We start from the raw sequence: 17668 nt of genomic DNA, 5'->3' as shown, positions 1-17668 counted from the left end.
TTTTGCAGTGTCAGTGACGCAGAAGTAGATGTTTTTTTGGGATTCCTAGCTTTTTTCTCTGTGATCCAACAAATGCTGACAATTTGATCTCTGGTTCCTCTGCCTTTTCTAAACCCAACTTGTACATCTATAAGTTCTTGGTTCACGTACTGCTGAAGCCTAGCTTGAAGCATTTTGAGCATTACCTTGCTAGCATGTGAAGTGAGCACAATTGTGCGGTAGTTTGAACATTCTTTGGTGTCGCCCTTCTCTGGGATTGGAATGAACACTGGCTTTTTCCAGTCCTGTGGCCACTGCTGAGTTCTCCAAGCTGCCTGGCGTAGAGTGCAGCACTTTCAGAACATCATCTTTTAGGATTTGAAATAGCTCAGCTGGAATTTCATCACCTTCACTAGGTTTGTTTGTAGTGATGCTTCCTAAGACCCAGTTGACTTTGTACTCCAGGATGTCTGGCTCTAAGGAGAGTGACCACACCTCCGTGGTTATCTGGATCATTAAGACCTTTTTTGTATAGTTCTTCTGTGTATTCTTGCCACCTTTTCTTAATCTTTTCTGCTCCCATTAGGTCCTTATCGTTTCTGCCCTTTATTGTCCCCATCTTTGCATGAAATAGTTCCTTCGTATCTCCAGTTTTTTGAAGAGATGTCTAGTCTCTCCCATTCTGTTTTTTTCCTCTCTTTCTTTGCATTGTTCAATTAAGAAGACTTTCTTATCTCTCCTTGATAGTCTCTGGAACTCTGCATTCAATTGGGTATATCTTTCCCTTTCTCCTGAGAGGGTAACAGGCAGGAAGGCCAGGGGTCTCCAAACGGAGGAAATAGGCTGCAAGTGTCAGACATTGTTTTATCTCTCTCTTAAGCTACAGGAGGAAACAAACTAGCGATATTTTTTTTCCTTCTCTGTACAGATTTAAAAAGAGGTTTCTCTTAAAATACTGTGTTGCCATAATGACACCTGGTTCCATCTGAACTTAACTTTTCTCAAATCTTGAGTTAACCAATGCATTTTTTTTATGGAAACGTTTATCTTAAGCTATGCTAACGTACTATGCATTTACCCCAGACTCTGTCTTCAAGTTAGGAGAAGGCAATGGCACCCCACTCCAGTACTCTTGCCTGGAAAATCCCATGGACGGAGGAGCCTGGTGGGCTGCAGTCCATGGGGTCACTAAGAGTCATGTCACTTTCCCTTTTCCCTTTCATGCATTGGAGAAGGAAATGGCAACCCACTCTAGTGTTCTTGCCTGGAGAATTCCCGGGTACGGGGGAGCCTGGTGGGCTGCCGTCTCTGGGGTCGCACAGAGTCGGACACAACTGAAGCGACTTAGCAGCAGCAGCAGTCACTATATAACATCCGGCTAAAAACTAGCAGGAGGGTATTCTTTCTGCCCCCTTCTGATGTCTATGTCAGAAGCTTTCTCTGTCTCCTTTATACTTTAGTAAAACTTGATTGCACAAAAGCTCTGAGCACTCAAGCCTCGTCCCTGGCCGGAAGCTGAGAGCCCCAGCGTGTGTCGTGGCTCAGCCACAGCCTTCCACTCCCTCGCCTTCCACGCCTGCTCTTTTTGGCTCAGTGGGTAAAGAAGCTGCTGCAGCACAGAAGATGCGGCCTGTGTGGGTGTGCCCCTGGGTCCAGAGGCAGAGCCTTGCTCGGCCGGGGAGCACCCGCCCTCTCCCTCCGGTGTTCTCCGTCTCGCCTCAGAGGCGGTGCCGCTGACTCCAGCACCAGGTGTGGTTTCCTCTTCCCACGAGCGGATCATGTGGTCTCTGCTCTTTGTGGGTCTGACTCCTTCCACTCAAAGAAGTGCCAGGCCCACTCAGGTGGCTGTGCAGCTGTAGCTCATCCACTGCCATTGTTGCCTGTGTGTCGCACATGAAGAAGCCACAGTTGATGTATCCTGTCGACTGCTGGCTGATGATGGATCATTTCCGGTTTTCCATCGTGAGGGGAAATGCTGGGACTCTTCTGGGCATGTCTTTGGTGCACATCTCTGTTGCGCGTGTCCCCAGGAGCAGTGCTGTTGGGTGTGCTCTTGTCCTCCCTTAAGTCACCGCAGACAGCGCTCCAGAGTGGTGGTGCCGGGCTAGAAGCACTTCTGAGAGCTGCAGTTGCTCCCTGTCTTTGTGCCCTCGGTCTTTCTTTTTAGTCATTTTGGTGGCCAGTGCTTGTATTTCTTGATGGTCTTAATTTGCACTGCCATGGTGACTGATGCAGTTGAGCCCCTTTCATAGCTGGATTAGCATCTAGATATTCACATGTGTATTACCTGCCCAGATATCGTGCCCGGGTTTTTAATCAGGCTGTCTGTTGCTCTTTTGCTTGTTCACCCAAAAGCGTTCAAATGTGTAGAAACACTGTTGTGTGCATCACAGATTCCTCTCCTCCAGCCCAGTGTTTGTGTCTTTAGTCTCTTAATGGTGTCTTTTGATGAGTTCGGTTTGTTAGTGGTTTTCTTTATGGTTAATGGATTTTTAAAGAATTTTTTCCGGGGACCGGCTGGCACTGCACCCTCTTGCTGCAGGATGGTGGGCGGTGGCGCGAAGCATAGACTCTGCGGAGAGGGGCCGCAGAGTGAAAAACCGGTCGATGTGAAGAAGAGTAAGTCCTATGAAGCTGACGTGCCCAGTGACCTTCGAAAAGAGGTGGAAAGCCATTACAGGCTTCTTCTGCCTGAAGATTTCTACCACTTCTGGAGGTTCTGCAAAGGACTTGACCCTGAACAGCCAGCTGATTCACTATCTGCAAGCCTTGGACTTCGATTAGTGGGTCCTTATGATATCCTTGCCGGAAAACATAAAGAAAAAATCAGCAAGCTTGAATTTTAATCTTCACTGGAGATTTTACTATGATCCTCCTGAGTTCCATACCATTATTATTGGAGACAGTAAAACTCAATTCCACATGGGGTATTTCAGGGATTCTCCTGATGAACTTCCTGTATTTGTCGGTACAAACGAAGCAAAGAAAAATTGTATAATTGTTCAAAGTGGAGATAATGTGTTTGCTGCAGTCAAATCATTTTTGATGAAAAAACTTAAAGAAGATAAGAAGAAAACTAGTCTCTTGAAAACCATAGATGAGAAACTCACAGAAGCAGCCAGAGAACTGGGGTTCTCCCTGGAGCAGAGAACTGTGAGGATGAAGCAGAGAGACAAGAAAGTGGTGACAAAGACCTTTCATGGGGCAGGCTTGGTTGTCCCAGTGGATAAAAATGATGTTGGATACAGAGAGCTCCCTGAAACGGATGCCAGCCTCAGGAGAATCTGCGGGACAATTGTGGAGGCCCCAAGCGACGCCGACAGACTGCAGGCCTTTGCCCCCGTCCAGGAGATGATGACCTATGTGCAGTTTGCTAACGATGAGTGCGACTATGGGATGGGGCTGGAGCTGGGGCTGGACCTCTTCTGCCATGGCTCCCACTATTTTCATAAAGTTGCTGGCCAGCTTTTACCTCTGGCATATAATCTGCTGAAGAGGAATCTCTTTGCGGAAATTATTGAAGCTCATCTAGCAAACAGGAGCCAAGAGGACGTGGACCAGCTCGCAGCATGAGTGGGGCTGCCTCTCTGGTGTACAGGATTGCAGAGCTTTAGTGTGAAACATGTTCTTCTGTTTTTAAGGACTACAGGAAATAAATGGATGGCAACTTTGCCTTATGATCCAGCAATCCCACTGCTGGGCATACACACTGAGGAAACCAGGAGGGAAAGAGACACGTGTACCCCAGTGTTCATCGCAGCACTGTTTATAATAGCCAGGACATGGAAGCAACCTAGATGTCCATTGGCAGATGAATGGATAAGAAAGCTGTGGTACATATACACAATGGAGTATTACTCAGCCATTAAAAAGAATACATTTGAATCAGTTCTAATGAGGTGGATGAAACTGGAGCCTATTATACAGAGTGAAGTAAGCCAGAAAGAAAAACACCAATACAGTATACTAACGCATATATATGGAATTTAGAAAGATGCTAACAATAACCCTGTATACGAGACAGCAAAAGAGACACTGATGTATAGAACAGTCTTATGGATTCTGTGGGAGAGGGAGAGGGTGGGAAGATTTGGGAGAACGGCATTGAAACATGTATAATATCATGTATGAAACAAGTCGCCAGTCCAGGTTCAATGCATGATACTGGATGCTTGGGGCTAGTGCACTGGGACGACCCAGAGGGATGGTATGGAGAGGGAGGAAGGAGGAGGGTTCAGGATGGGGAACACATGTATACCTGTGGTGGATTCATTTTGATATTTGGCAAAACTAATACAATTTGTAAAGTTTAAAAATAAAATAAAATTTAAAAAAAAAAAAAAAAGAATTTTTTCCTATAGATGTTATATAGGTTTTTCCTATAGATCTTTTCCTATAGATATCCTGTAGGCTATGTAGATGTTTTCCCGGATAATTCCTAGAAGTTTCTTTTCTGTTTTTTTCTTTCCCCTATATGGTTTCTATCTCCTTTTCTTTGTCTGGCTTAGAGTGGCTTCCTGTTGATGGTGGCATGACTGCAGTCATCTCTGGAGGTGGAAAGAGTTGAGATGAGCTAGACCGGCCTGATGGTGAGGGTCTCCAGGCAGGAAATGGCAGCACAAAGACTGAGGCCTGCACCTCTCAGATCCTAAATGACAGGGCTGCTGGGGGATTTCTGGCCCGCAAGCAGAGTTGGGGCCAGCCAGGGCAGGGGAGTGCTGTGCCTGGAGCCCTGCTTTAAATGCCTGCTCTTGGCACTTCTGGTGGTGGAGGGAGTCACCAGGCTCGGCTGTAGATTGGAGCAGAGGATGTGGAACAGAGCTTCTCAGCGTCAGCATCTGGCGTGATAGACGCACAGGAATTAGTGTACCGGTGAGACAGTGGACTGCAGTGTAAGGGAGAGGGGCCCCGAGGGTGCATTGGGTGGGTCTCAGGCTAGCAGCCAGCTGTGCTTTTCAGGAAGCCCAGGTGGTGTTTGCTGAGCTGCATTCTTGTGACTGCAGTGGGTTGATACTGACTGGGTCCAGTCAGGGGGCCTTTGGGGACAGCTCAGCGCTGGTGGAGGGTATGTGTGACCACCCTCCAGAGGAGCTGGATTTGAGCTCTTGAAACTCTTAAGTTCAGAGGACACTTCTTCCCATTCTGTTGGCTTCTTGTAGTAAATGTCATTTAATATTCTGTGTGATTCTTGTAGATAAATTTTAAAAATATTTGTCAAGTCACTGTATCTTGGTTTTGGACAGCAGTCAGGTTTGAATCATGTTAGTCATTTGCAGTAAAACTCTAGATAGATTTTTTAGATAAAATCTAATTTATAAATGCAAACCATTCATTTATATGCATATGCTTACTGTGTATGGGTGTGTTTATTGTCTTGTAGTCACTTTCTGCACGCTTTGAGAATTGTTTTTTTTCATTTAATGAAAAAGTTTTGCTAATCTGAGTGTGTGTGTGTGTGTGTGTGTGTGCGTGTGCGTGCGCGCGTGCGTTCCTAGCAGTAGAAGAAATTACTTGCGGAAGGAATATATTTGTTTTTCCACTTAAATATAAAATGTTACATTAGTCTCATGAGTCATATGTCACTCACTGCTATGGGAAAAAATAAAGCAAGAAATGGTCTAAAAGCAGCAGTGACACACACAGACACTTTAACATATCAGAAGAGTTTTTTGTTTTCTTTTAGAAGAGTTTGAAATATGTAATTCTCCGTGGTTTTGACAGGTCATAGCAAAGTTGAGCTCCTTTAATACCACCATATTTCACCTCTGGGATGTTATTTCTCTCCAGTCCTTCCATTGAAAAAGGGCATTGTGTACGTGTTTTGTCACTAAAACCTCATAAGCTCTGGGTGTATGTATTATTGGCATCCTACCACATATGTGTACATACAAGTTTTAGAGGGTCTCACGTGTATTCTTCCCTGGTGGCTCAGAGGTTAAAGCGTCTGCCTGGAATGCGGGAGACCCAAGTTTGATCCCTGGGTCAGGAAGATCCCCTGGAGAAGGAAATGGCAACCCACTCCAGTACTCTTGCCTGGAGAATCCCATGGAGGGAGGAGCCAGGTAGGTTACAGTCCGAGGGGTCACAAAGAGTCGCACACGACTAAGCAGCTTCACTTTCACGTGTATTCTGAAACTTTATTCCTCCCTTTAAAAGTAAAAACTTTGGGGAGGAGGTGGGTAATATACCTTACTTGGTGTCGTAGCATTTGGAAGGACACCTCGGTTGGTATCAGACGTGCCCCTGGGCAGGAACCCCTGTGTGGCTGCTGTGCTGGAGGAGAGGCTGCTGCAGAAGCCCGTACCCTGGACTGAGGGGTGGTCGGAGGCTGGTGTACTCACAGTCACAGTCCTGCTTTCTGTCTCTTTTCCAGCTGCTATTTAAACAAGGCTTTTCATATCTGGTCCCGGAAAGATAGATTCTCCCCCACTTTTGTAAACAACGTGCTCTCCCACACGGAAAAGGAGCACTCTGCGCCCGCCTGGATGCTGCTCGCCAAGGTGGCTGGCGCGTCGCCCATGCCGGACTACTCCACTGTCATCGAGGCCTGGGAGAGGATGAGCAGGTTCGCACGCTTGTCACGGAGCTGCCACCAGACATGAGGGAGTCCTGGACACAGGGCTTGTGTCTTGAGGAAGTGGGCCCTCTCATAGCTGTTTGTGTACATGTGTCTTTCCTTTAAATTCTGGTGTAAAAACCAAGAGGGAAAATGGAATCACTGTTAAGCTTTGATTGTCCAAGTACAGTAGGTGCCGTCGCGTTCCCCCGCTTGGCTTGTGGACCAGGCCCCCCCTCCCTCCATAATCCTGAAGAAGAGTGCTGTGTGGGCAGCAGCGCCTCCCGGGCTTCTGCGCTGACTCTTCTCCGCCCTCTCCCCAGCCAGCAGAGCCCCAGTGAAGACACCTTGGGGCACATCCTGTGTGTCATCCGGCACATCGCCAAGCACCTTCCTCAGAGCACCCGGGACATGGTAGCAGGTGAGTGTCTGCCGGGGAGTCGTGAAAAGGCTTGCCTCTCACTTTATTTTGAGAGTTAAAAACCTGGAGGGAATTGACTCTTTTTAGATGTTCTCAAGAAAAAGCTGAATGGATTCTGCTGGTCGACAATGTTGATCTCCCCAGCTGTTGACACTTTACAAAGCCTGTGCCGGGCAACTGCAGGGACACCAGCGGAGGAGCAGGTACACTACAGACTCGTGTGCGGCTGTCGCTCGTCCACGTGGAGACAGAGCGCTCTGCCCTGAGGCTGGGGCGTGCTCCTCAGCCAGCCTGGAAGGGCAGTTAGGTCTCTAAGGAAGCACCCATCTGACAAGCAGTTGACATTTCCCAAGGAGACCTTGGCTGCTAAAGACACAGCACCTTCAGGAGGTCACCTCCTTGGTTCTGGGCACCACTGTCTTCTAGGAAGCATGCATCCTGCGCACTTCAGTCACTGGTTCGTGTCCGACTCTTTGCGACCCCATGGACTGCAGCACGCCAGGCTTCCCTGTCCTTCACCAGCTCCTGGAGCTTGCTCAAACTCATGTCCATTGAGTCGATGATGCCATCCAACCATTGATCCTCTGTCGTCCCCTCTCCTCCCATCTTCAATCTTTCCCAGCATCAGGGTCTTTTCAAATGAGTCAGCTCTTCACATCAGGTGTCCAAAGTATTGGAGTTTCAGCTTCAACATCAGTCCTTCCAATGAATATTCTGGGCTGATCTCCTTTAGGATAGACTGATTGGAGCTCCTTGCAGTCCAAGGGGCTCTCAAGAGTCTTCTCCAACACCACAGTTCAAAAGCATCAATTCTTTGGCTCTCAGCTTTCTTTATAGTCCAACTCTTACATCCCTACATGACCACTGGAAAAACCATGGCTTTGACTATACGGACCATTGGTGGGCAAAGTAATGTCTCTGCTCTTTGGTATGCTGTCTAGGTTTGTCATAGCTTTTCTTCCAAGGAGCAAGCGTCTTTTAATTTCATGACTGCAGTCACCATTTGCAGTGATTTTGGAGCTTAAGAAAATAAAGTCGGTTACTATTGCCATTGTTTCCCTGTCTGTTTGCCCATGAAGTGATGGGACCAAATGCCATGATCTTAGTTTTCTGAATGTTGAGTTTTAAGCCAACTTTTTCACTCTCCTCTTTCACCTTCATCAAGAGGCTCTTTAGATCTTCTTCAGTTTCTGCCATAAGGGTGGTGTCATCTGCATATCTGAGGTTATTGATATTTCTCCTGGCAATCTTGATTCCAGCTTGTGCTTCATCCAGCCCAGCATTTGGCATGGTGTGCTCTGCATATAAATTAAATAAGCCGGGTGGCAATACACAGCCTTGGAATATACTCCTTTCCCAATTTGGAACCAGTCTGTTGTTCCATGTCCGATTCTAACTGTTGCCTTTTGACCTGTATACGGGTTTCTCAGGAGGCAGGTCAGGTAGTCTGGTAGCCCCATCTCTTTAAGAGTTTTCCACGGTTTGTTGTGATCCATACAGTCAAAGGCTTTAGCGTAATCAATAAAGCATGAGTGAGTGAAGTCGCTCAGTCATGTCTGACTCTTTGCAACCCTGTGGGCTGTAGCCTACCAGTCTCCTCTGTCCATGGGAATCTCCAGGCAAAAATACTGAGTGGGTTGCCATTTCCTTCTCTAGTAAGCATAAGTAGATGTTTTTCTGGAATTCTCTTGCTTTTTCTATGATTCAGGAGATGTTGACAATTTGATCTCCAGCTTGAATATCTGAAAGTTCTTGGTTCACATACTGTTGAAGCCTAGCTTGGAGAATTTTGAGCATTACTTTGCCAGCGTGTGTGATGAGTGCAATTGTGCAACAGTTTGAGCATTCTTTGGCATTGCCTTTCTTAGGGATTGGAATGAAAACTGACCTTTTCCAGTCCTGTGGCCACTGCTGAGTTTTCCAAATTTGCTGGCATATTGAGTGCAGCACTTTCACAGCATCATCTTTTAGAATTTGAATAGCTCAGCCCAAATTCCATCGTCTCCACTAGCTTGCTTTGTAGTAATGCTTCCTCAGGCCCACTTGACTTGCATTCCAGGCTGTCCGACTCTGGGTGAGTGGTGATACGATCATTGTCATTGGAGTCATTAAGATCTTTCTTGTACGGTTCTTCCATGTGTTCTAGGAGGCCCGCTTGCTGGGCCCCTGGTCCCAAGATGGAAGCTGCAAGGCTGTCTCTTCATCCTCTCAGGCTGGGTGCTCGCAGTAGCCTGGTGGCCCCTCCTGCCTCAATTCCCGCCTCCCTCCCAGGGTGTGTAAGCGCTCTCCTCCTGGTCGGGGCTCCCCCACCAGGCCAGAAGGTTTTGGTAGATCTCTGTGTTATTTCCCCCTAATGTCTCTGGTACCAGCGCTTCCTGCTGACAGGCCCTCTGGAAGCTCCCTCACAGACCAGTGTTCTGTGGGAGACGGGGGATTAGGTTAACTTCTTTTTTTTTTTAAATACATGAATATGCTTTAAGACAGAGTACATGGAGTAAAACTGCCTAATTTTTACATGTAAGCAAAATAAATATTATTATCCATGCTAATGCTGAATAATATAATTTTTAAATGAGATTAATTTGCTCCTATTCAAATTGACTATAAGCCTCAAAGACATGAGATGATATCAAGCTTTCTGTCTCAAAACTTTTCAAAAGAGCATAAGTATGGAACTAGAATATGGAACATTTTCTTATGAGAAAATGTCAACAGATTCACTTATTCAGAGTATCTGCTTTTAACACAGCAGAGTACTTTATCTCTGTGGTGCAAGTCTCTGGCCCCCTCAGTATGACATATGCTACTCTCCTCTGCCTGACACCCAGGATACCTCCTTGTCAGTGCTTGGGAAGCAGGAAAGAAACTGCAGACGCCTCCAAATAAACAAGGTCAGAGAAAACCTCCAAGGTTTACTTCTCACCGACACTGGCAGCTAATCTCAGCCATCATTCACTAGCTCTGCAGTGTCGGAAGAGGTTAACTTCTGAGTGCTCTCCATTTCAGTATCTCTAATGAGTCATCTTACTACCATATATTCAGTTTTTGTCATGAAATATACTCCTGAAAGTTAAGAAAGTGAAAGTGTTAGTTGCTCAGTCACGTCCGACTCACTGCAATCCCGAGGACTGTAGCCCGCCAGGCTTCTCTGTCCATGGAATTCTCTGTAAAAATACTGGAGTGGGCAGCCATTCCCTCTCCAGGTGATCTTCCTAACCCAGGGATCGTGCCCGGGTCTCCCACTTTTTAGGTAGATTCTCTACCGTCTGAGCCACCAGGTATGCCTGGATTACACTTCCAAACAGTGCTAATCATGATGAAGCAGTATAGGACTGGGGGTTATTAATAATGATTTTAGATAATTATGAATTATCTAAATAATGAAATTAGATAATTGCCGAAATATTGAGTTGGCCAGAAAGTTTGCTCTTGTTTTTATGTAACATCTTATGGAAAAACCCAAACAAACTTTATGGCCAACCAATATATTTACATTTCCTAGAATAAAAACATTATTGCTTCATCTGAACTACCTGCCACCTTCCTATGCTTCCTTTTCTTGTATAAGCTCCTTTTAAAAAGTCCTTCCCTCATAAGTTAACAGGTATAGTAAGGCAGCATAGTGTAACTTTTTTGCTTAGGGTATGAGCAGGTTGAAATTTACTTAATTTTAAAAATGCCCAGCTCTTTCTGTGTCTGGGATTTTCCTTACTAAACTTTTTGACACTTCTTGGTGAAAAGAAATACTTCTTTTATTTTATTTCTAACCATTTATCTCTGATCCAAGAAAGTGTGTGAAAACCTTTTAAATAAGGAACATTCCCTAAGTAGGCAGCATGTGTGAATAACAGAAAACAGGTAAAAACAAAACAAAAAGATGATAATGAGGGAAGAGTGCCACAGGGAAAGCGGGGCGTGTGTGGCCAGCGCTGAGGGTGCCATCCTGCTGGCATCCGAGGCGCGTTGCTTGTTGTGGCCAGCGCTGAGGGTGCCATCCTGCTGGCGTCCGAGGCGCATTGCTTGTTGTGGCCAGCGCTGAGGGTGCCATCCTGCTGGCGTCCGAGGCGCGTTGCTTGTTGTGGCCAGCGCTGAGGGTGCCATCCTGCTGGCGTCCGAGGCGCGTTGCTTGTTGTGGCCAGCGCTGAGGGTGCCATCCTGCTGGCGTCCGAGGCGCGTTGCTTGTTGTGGCCAGCGCTGAGGGTGCCATCCTGCTGGCGTCCGAGGCGCGTTGCTTGTTGTGGCCAGCGCTGAGGGTGCCATCCTGCTGGCGTCCGAGGCGCGTTGCTTGTTGTGGCCAGCGCTGAGGGTGCCATCCTGCTGGCGTCCGAGGCGCGTTGCTTGTTGTGGCCAGCGCTGAGGGTGCCATCCTGCTGGCGTCCGAGGCGCGTTGCTTGTTGTGGCCAGCGCTGAGGGTGCCATCCTGCTGGCGTCCGAGGCGCGTTGCTTGTTGTGGCCAGCGCTGAGGGTGCCATCCTGCTGGCGTCCGAGGCGCGTTGCTTGTTGTGGCCAGCGCTGAGGGTGCCATCCTGCTGGCGTCCGAGGCGCGTTGCTTGTTGTGGCCAGCGCTGAGGGTGCCATCCTGCTGGCGTCCGAGGCGCCTTGCTTGTTGTGGCCAGCGCTGAGGGTGCCATCCTGCTGGCGTCCGAGGCGCGTTGCTTGTTGGTGTGGAGCCAGGCCTGTGGCTCAGACCCCGGGTCCCCAGCCCTGGCTGGAGGAGGGTCTGCCCTGGGCGGACCCGGGCTGAGAGGACGCGCTGTCTGCCCGCCACAGGCCCCGGTGCTCAGAACAGTAAGCTGGGTCCTTGTTCGTCTGTGGGGAAGGCTGAGTTCTCTTCTCATGTAGAAACGAGACTGGAAGAGTGTGGAGCTCACTGCTGTGTTAGGAGAAGGCAGGGTTTTGGCTCTGCCCCCACAGCATGGTGGACAAGGGACTGAGGCCCGATACGTCCCAGGAGCTGGGGGTGATTTCCATCCAGGTGACCAGAGCCATACCTCTGTTTCTTCTTCGTCTATAAATCAATATCCTGTGTTTTATGGAGAAAAACAGGTACCAAAGCCACGACCACCGAGCCAGAGGCTAGGACTGTGGGCGTGGCTGCTCTGTCAGCGGCCGTGAGCTGACGCTGCTGTGGAGCTGCAGTCAGCAGTGGGCGCAGGCGTGGACGCTGTGAGTGGCGCCTGGGTTTGCAGCAGAGGTGTGGTCTTGCTGTCTGCACTGGGTGAGTCTGAGACCAGTGCCCCGTCCTCTGTCTCAGGACAGCCATCAGAGCAGGGTGGGTGAGACCCGGTGAGCGGCAGCGAGGGGTCAGAGCAGGCTAGCCGGGGCTGCTGAGGGGCCTGGCGTGTGCAGCTGGAGGAGGAAGCGTGTGGCAGCAGTCGGCCTGGCTGCATGCACATGCGACCGGAGACCCAGACGACAGTCAGAGTGACTCGGTCACTTAGGACCGGTTTGGACCAGTAGGTGGAAATTGCAAGGAGACAGACTTTGGGAAACTGAAGAAAAAGCGTTCTGAGGTCTGCCTAGACCAGACAGACTCGCCTCTGGACACGGCTCTGATCAGCGGGAGTGCTCAGGGCAGAGCTGGAGGCAGGGCGGGAGCGCCTGTGGGGACAGAGCCCGAGGCGGGCAGGTGGGCGGGCTGACCGGCAGCTCACCAGCCTCTGAAGTCTTCCTCTCAGTAGCAGCCGGGGCCTGGGGACCCAGATGACTGGGACACAGCACGTGCATTCCAGAAGCTCCAGGTTGTGCTATTGATCTGTAGAGAGCAGCAGGAGCGTGCACACGCGTCAGGCCACGTCAGCTGCAGAAGTCTGGGTTGTGATGGTGATTTGCCAGCAGTTTGGCAAACTTTGAGTACCGCCTTGTGGTTGAGCTGCTGGGCGCTACCTGGGGTGATGGTCAGACTGCCCATTCCTAAGGCCCCTGCCACGCAGTGGGGGAGACCCACATGTTAACAGGTAATTCCGTGGTAGAGTAAGTCCTGAAACAGAAGTGAGTATCCTTCTGATTTTTTATTGTCAGTGTATAGGAGTGTAAGAGATTTGTGTATTAATTTTGTGTTCTGCGACTTTACTGTGTTCATTGATTAGTGCTAGTAATTTTGTGGTGGCATCTTTAGGGTTTTTTATGTAAAGAATCATGTCATCTGTAAAGTTTTTACTTCTTTTCCAATCTGGATTCCTTTTATTTATTTCTTTTTTTTCTCTGACTGCTGTGGCTAGGACTTACAAAAGTATGTTGACTAATAGTGGCAGAGTGGGCACCCTTGTCTTGTTCCTGATTCTAGATGAAATGCTTTTCTTTTCATCATTGAGAATAGTATTTTCTATGGGTTTATCATATCTGGCCTTTATTATGTTGATGTATGTTCCATCTGTGCTTACTTTTGGGCTTCCCTTGTAGCTCAGTTGGTAAAGAATCTGCCTGCAGATGCAGGAGACCCAGGTTTGATTCCTGGGTTGGGAAGATCCCCTGGAGAAGGAAATGGCAACCCATTCCAGTATTCTGGCCTGGAGAACCCCATGGACAGAGGAGCCTGATGGGCTACAGTCCATGGGATCTCAAGAGTCAGACACAACTGAGCCACCACCACCATGCTTTCTCGAGAGTTTTTATCATAAATGGGTGGTGAATTTTGTCAACAGCTTTCTCTGAATCTATTGAGATGATCATTTGGTTTTTATCTTTAAATCTGTTAATATTTTGTATTACATTGATTGATTTGCATGTATTGAAGAATCCTGGAGTCCCTGGGATAAAGTCCACTTGATCATGGTATATGATCCTTTTAATGTTCTGTTGGATTCTGTTAGTTACAATTTTGTTGAGGATTTTTGCATCTATGTTCATTAGTGATACTGGCCTATAACTTTGTTTTTTTGTGGTATATTTGTCTGATTTTGATACCATAGAGTGAGTTTGGGAGTTTTCCTTCCTCTGCAATTTTCTGGAAGAGTTTGAGCCGGATAGGTGCTAGCTCTTCTCTAAATTTTGGTAGAATTCACCTGTGAGGCCATCTGGTCCTGGTCTTTTATTTATTGGAAGATTTTTTTACTACAGTTTTGATTTCCATGTTTGTAATTGGTCTGTTCATATTTTCTGTTTCTTCCTGGTTCCATTTTGGACGGTTATACTTTTCTAAGAGTTTGTCCATTTCTTTCAGATTCTCCATGTTATTGGCATGTAGTTGCTCATAGTAGTCTCTTAGAATCTTTTGTATTTCTGTTGTCTGTTGTAACTTTTTCATTTCTAATTTTATTCATTTGCGTCTTCTCCCTTTTTTTCTTGATGAGCCTTGGTGTTTGTCAATTTTGTTTATCTTCTCAAAGCACCAGCTTTTAGTTTTATTCATCTTTGCTATAGTCTCCTTTATGTCTTTTTCATTTCTTTCTGCTCTGATCTTTATAATGTCTTTCTTCTACTAACTTTGGGGTTTTTTTTTTTGTTCTCTTTGTAGTTGCTGTAGGTGTAAGGTTAGGTTACTTGCTTGATGTATCTCTTGTTTCTTGGGGTGGGCTTGTGCTGCTATAAACTGCCTTCCCACCCCTGCTTTTGCTGCCTCCCACAGGTTTGAGTCATCGTGTTTTCATGTCATTTGTTTCTAAGCATATTTTGATTTCCTTTTTGATTATTTTAGTGATCTGTTGGTTATTTAGAAGCATAGTTTAACCTCCATGTGTTTGTATTTTTTATAGTTTTTTCCCCTCTGTTACTGATATCTAATCTCAGAGCATTGTCAGGAAAGATGCTTGAAATGATTTCACTTTTTAAAAATTTACCAATGTTTGATTTATGGCCCAGGATGTGATCTCTCCCGGAGAATGTTCTGTGTGCACTTGAGAAAAAAAGTAAAATCTAGGAAGATGGTACTGATGATGCCATTTACAGGGCAGCAAAGGAGACGCAGACATACGACCCTGAGAGAGGGAGAGGGTGGGAGGGCGTGAGAGTGCGGCGCTGAGCGTGGAGACCACCGTGTGTGGAATGGACAGCAGGGGGAGCTGCCCTGTGGTGCAGAGAGCCCAGAGCGTGTGCTTGTGGCCGCCTGGAGGGGTGGGAGGGGAGGGGGGTGCACGGGAAGTCTCAGAGGGAGGGGACACATGTGAGCCTGTGGCCGGTTCACGCGGATACATGGCACACACCATCACAGTGCTGTAAAGTAATCGTCCTCCAGTTAAAAGTAAACTGAAGATATAAAAGGCAGCGACTATCTGACAGTGTGGTGGCCGTCACACTGTGGAGCCGCTCGGCTTGGCCTGGGTGTTAGTGACACCCAGGTCATAGGGAGCAGCTGAGACCCTCTGCAGCCAGTTGTGGGCGGTGAGGTGCGTGGGCTGGAGATGGGACCCCTGGAAGTCACTTTCACTAACAAGAGACTCTGAAAACTTGTCTTGAATGAATACATTCCAGGAGGATAACAACTTTTTTTTTTTTTTTTTTTTAAGTCTGTTTATTTAAAATACACTCTTTAGTACAGCAGTTAATTCACTGTCTACATATGCCGGAAGAATTGCAATGTGTTTGTCATTGGAGGAGCATTGCTGTTACAGATCTCTTAGAAATTCGGGCTCTAGACCTTCCTGAGTAGATGTCTTTCCCTCTTATAGAGCAAACGTAGAAAGAAAGACTTTACATATGCAAAAGACTTTTATATATAAAATATGTATACGTATACAAAATGTAGTATGTAGAGTGTATTTGAAAGAGTATACATATTCTTTGTGAATTCCACTTAACCAGTTCGTATTGCCAGGTCGCTAAAAGAAAGAGCAAAGATGCAAAAACATGATGGCTCGGATTTTTCATGGCTTCCAGTTTATGCATTTGGAGGCCATAGCATTTCTTCTGTGCGAGTTGTATGCCATGGGCAGTCTGCTGGATGCCTGGCGCCCCTCAGAGGTGACCTTTGACTTGCCACAGGAGTTACTGGTGCAGGCGTCTGAGGATGTGCTTGCCACCTGCGTGCGCCACCTTTCCGACATCATCCTGAAGGAGGACGGGCCGGGCCGGATGAGAGAAGACCTGATGGTGAGTGGCTGCCGTCCCCCCACCCTCCTCCTCCCGCGCCGGCAGGGCTGTGAGTGCCTCTGTGGTGTGTGTGCAGCACCGTGAACAGGAGAAGGTGTTCCTAGCCTGGTGCTTACTCTTCTTTTCTAGAATTTTTTACTGGTGACCTATTCATTTTCTTCTCACTTACTACCTGGGGGAAATGATGGCAAATGCTTCTCCCAGTTGGGTCCTGTGAGATTCCTGATCCAATAGGGAGAACACAGTGTGTGTTGTGAGCTCAGAAGTAACAGGTGAGAAGAGAGTACTCTTGCTTCTTTGGGCTTGAGTTTGATGTTTTTTAAGATTGTCTACTGTGTCTGCTGAGTGGTTTGAACATCAAACTATAGAACAGTTCCCAGGTCACATGTGAAACAAGAAGAGATGTTTGAAAGCTGGAGAAATTCCTGCCCCAGGAGCAGTGAGAGTGTGTGACATGCACCCGCTTTAGAAATTGTATCTTGAAGAGGTGCCTTTGAGTCTTTGCACACGGGGCCTATTTTCTCATCCAAGTGGCTGGCTGTCAGCAAAACATTGGTGATTCTGGTTCTGGCATCTGACACTGTCCAGTAAGGGCCTTTCAGGCTAGGTTATCACTCAGCTGAAACTGGCCATTTTCCTCATCTGTTTGTGCAGCTCCTGTTCCCCCCTGTTCAGTTCAGTTCCCCCTCGCACTTGAAGCTGGGGGTCGATGGTTATGTTTGGATATTTTGGAGGAGGAGAACCTTTGTGCTGGACATCAATATGCTCCCAGTTCAGTAATTAGAATTATCCTAATCAATAGGAACCCTGGTGTTTTGGGTCAGAGGCCACAGTGTGTAGAGTGGCCGAGACCCAGCGCTTCTCTGGAGGGTCTTTCTCTGTTGATAGGTCTGGGATTCCCTACCCAGTCTAAGAAAAACGTGTAATATGACCAGGGAGTTTGCCTTAGTAAGACTTTTTTTCCTGTTCAATATGTCACCAAAATCTACCCTTCAGTCAAAATATATGGAGAAGTTTCCCGTATATATATTATTTACTTCACTCTTATTTAAATATAATTCAAATATTCCATCAGTCCACTGAGATACAGTATGTTCAGGTCTCTCTAAGCACACATATCATTATTAGCTTTCTTACTCTAAAAGGTCTTTATTTAACATTTTACTGTTTAGTTAATATCACCCTTGTATTTTTATGATTGAATAATTAAAACAGTGTTGCTTAAGTATTACGCTGAACATCCTCAATAAAGACACAGTAATGGTGCCTTGAGGTTTTAGTGAGTTCCAGGAGGAATCTTACTAGTAAGCTAACCAGGAGGACGATTTGAAAGTGCATTTAAAGTGTGTAGCAGGCTCTATGCCCCCTCGTCCTGCACGACCCTTCTGAGGAGGCAGAGCGCTGTCCCAGGGTGCAGGGCTGTGCGTCGGAGACGATGCAGACAGCAAAGGATTCGGTCACGTAGACACATGGTGATAGCATGGTAAGCTTTGACGACATTCTTGATTTTTAGCATACTTTTGTGTATTTGTCAAACATATTTGTTGTCTACATTGACATGAAAGAATGCCTGATGTTGAAATTTAGAACTGCGACCTTCAACCTAGTGTGATTGGTAAGTGTGGGAGAAACGCAAGCATGAAGCCCTGTGACCATAACAATACTTGGAAAAGAAAGTCATCCAG

The 17668-nt window shown here is 47.0% G+C and overlaps 1 protein-coding gene and 1 pseudogene across 6 annotated transcripts in view; both read left to right on the top strand.

The window, feature by feature from the left end:
• Nucleotides 1–17668, top strand: part of NCAPD3 (non-SMC condensin II complex subunit D3) — a 60592-nt gene that overhangs the window by 26708 nt on the left and 16216 nt on the right. For 4 of the 5 annotated variants that reach the window (XM_086341912.1, XM_086341911.1, XM_086341910.1 and 1 more), the window contains 4 exons: nt 6353–6544; nt 6859–6956; nt 7044–7159; nt 15876–15983. In XM_086341912.1, coding sequence (XP_086198038.1) covers nt 6353–6544; nt 6859–6956; nt 7044–7159; nt 15876–15983 — 514 coding nt within the window. The remainder of the gene's footprint in view (nt 1–6352; nt 6545–6858; nt 6957–7043; nt 7160–15875; nt 15984–17668) is intronic. The other variant, XR_015142456.1, reaches the window with a different exon arrangement.
• LOC147358906 (histone PARylation factor 1 pseudogene) lies at nt 2191–3650 on the top strand (annotated as a pseudogene). The gene has a single exon (XR_015142457.1). The product of XR_015142457.1 is annotated as a histone PARylation factor 1 pseudogene (transcript).

Source organism: Bos grunniens, chromosome 15 (genome assembly GCF_055505025.1).
Source record: "Bos grunniens cultivar Pamir isolate PY7600 chromosome 15, Bosgru_T2T1.0, whole genome shotgun sequence".
Classification (NCBI taxonomy): Eukaryota; Metazoa; Chordata; class Mammalia; order Artiodactyla; family Bovidae; genus Bos; species Bos grunniens.
This window is presented reverse-complemented; position numbering and strand designations above follow the sequence as displayed.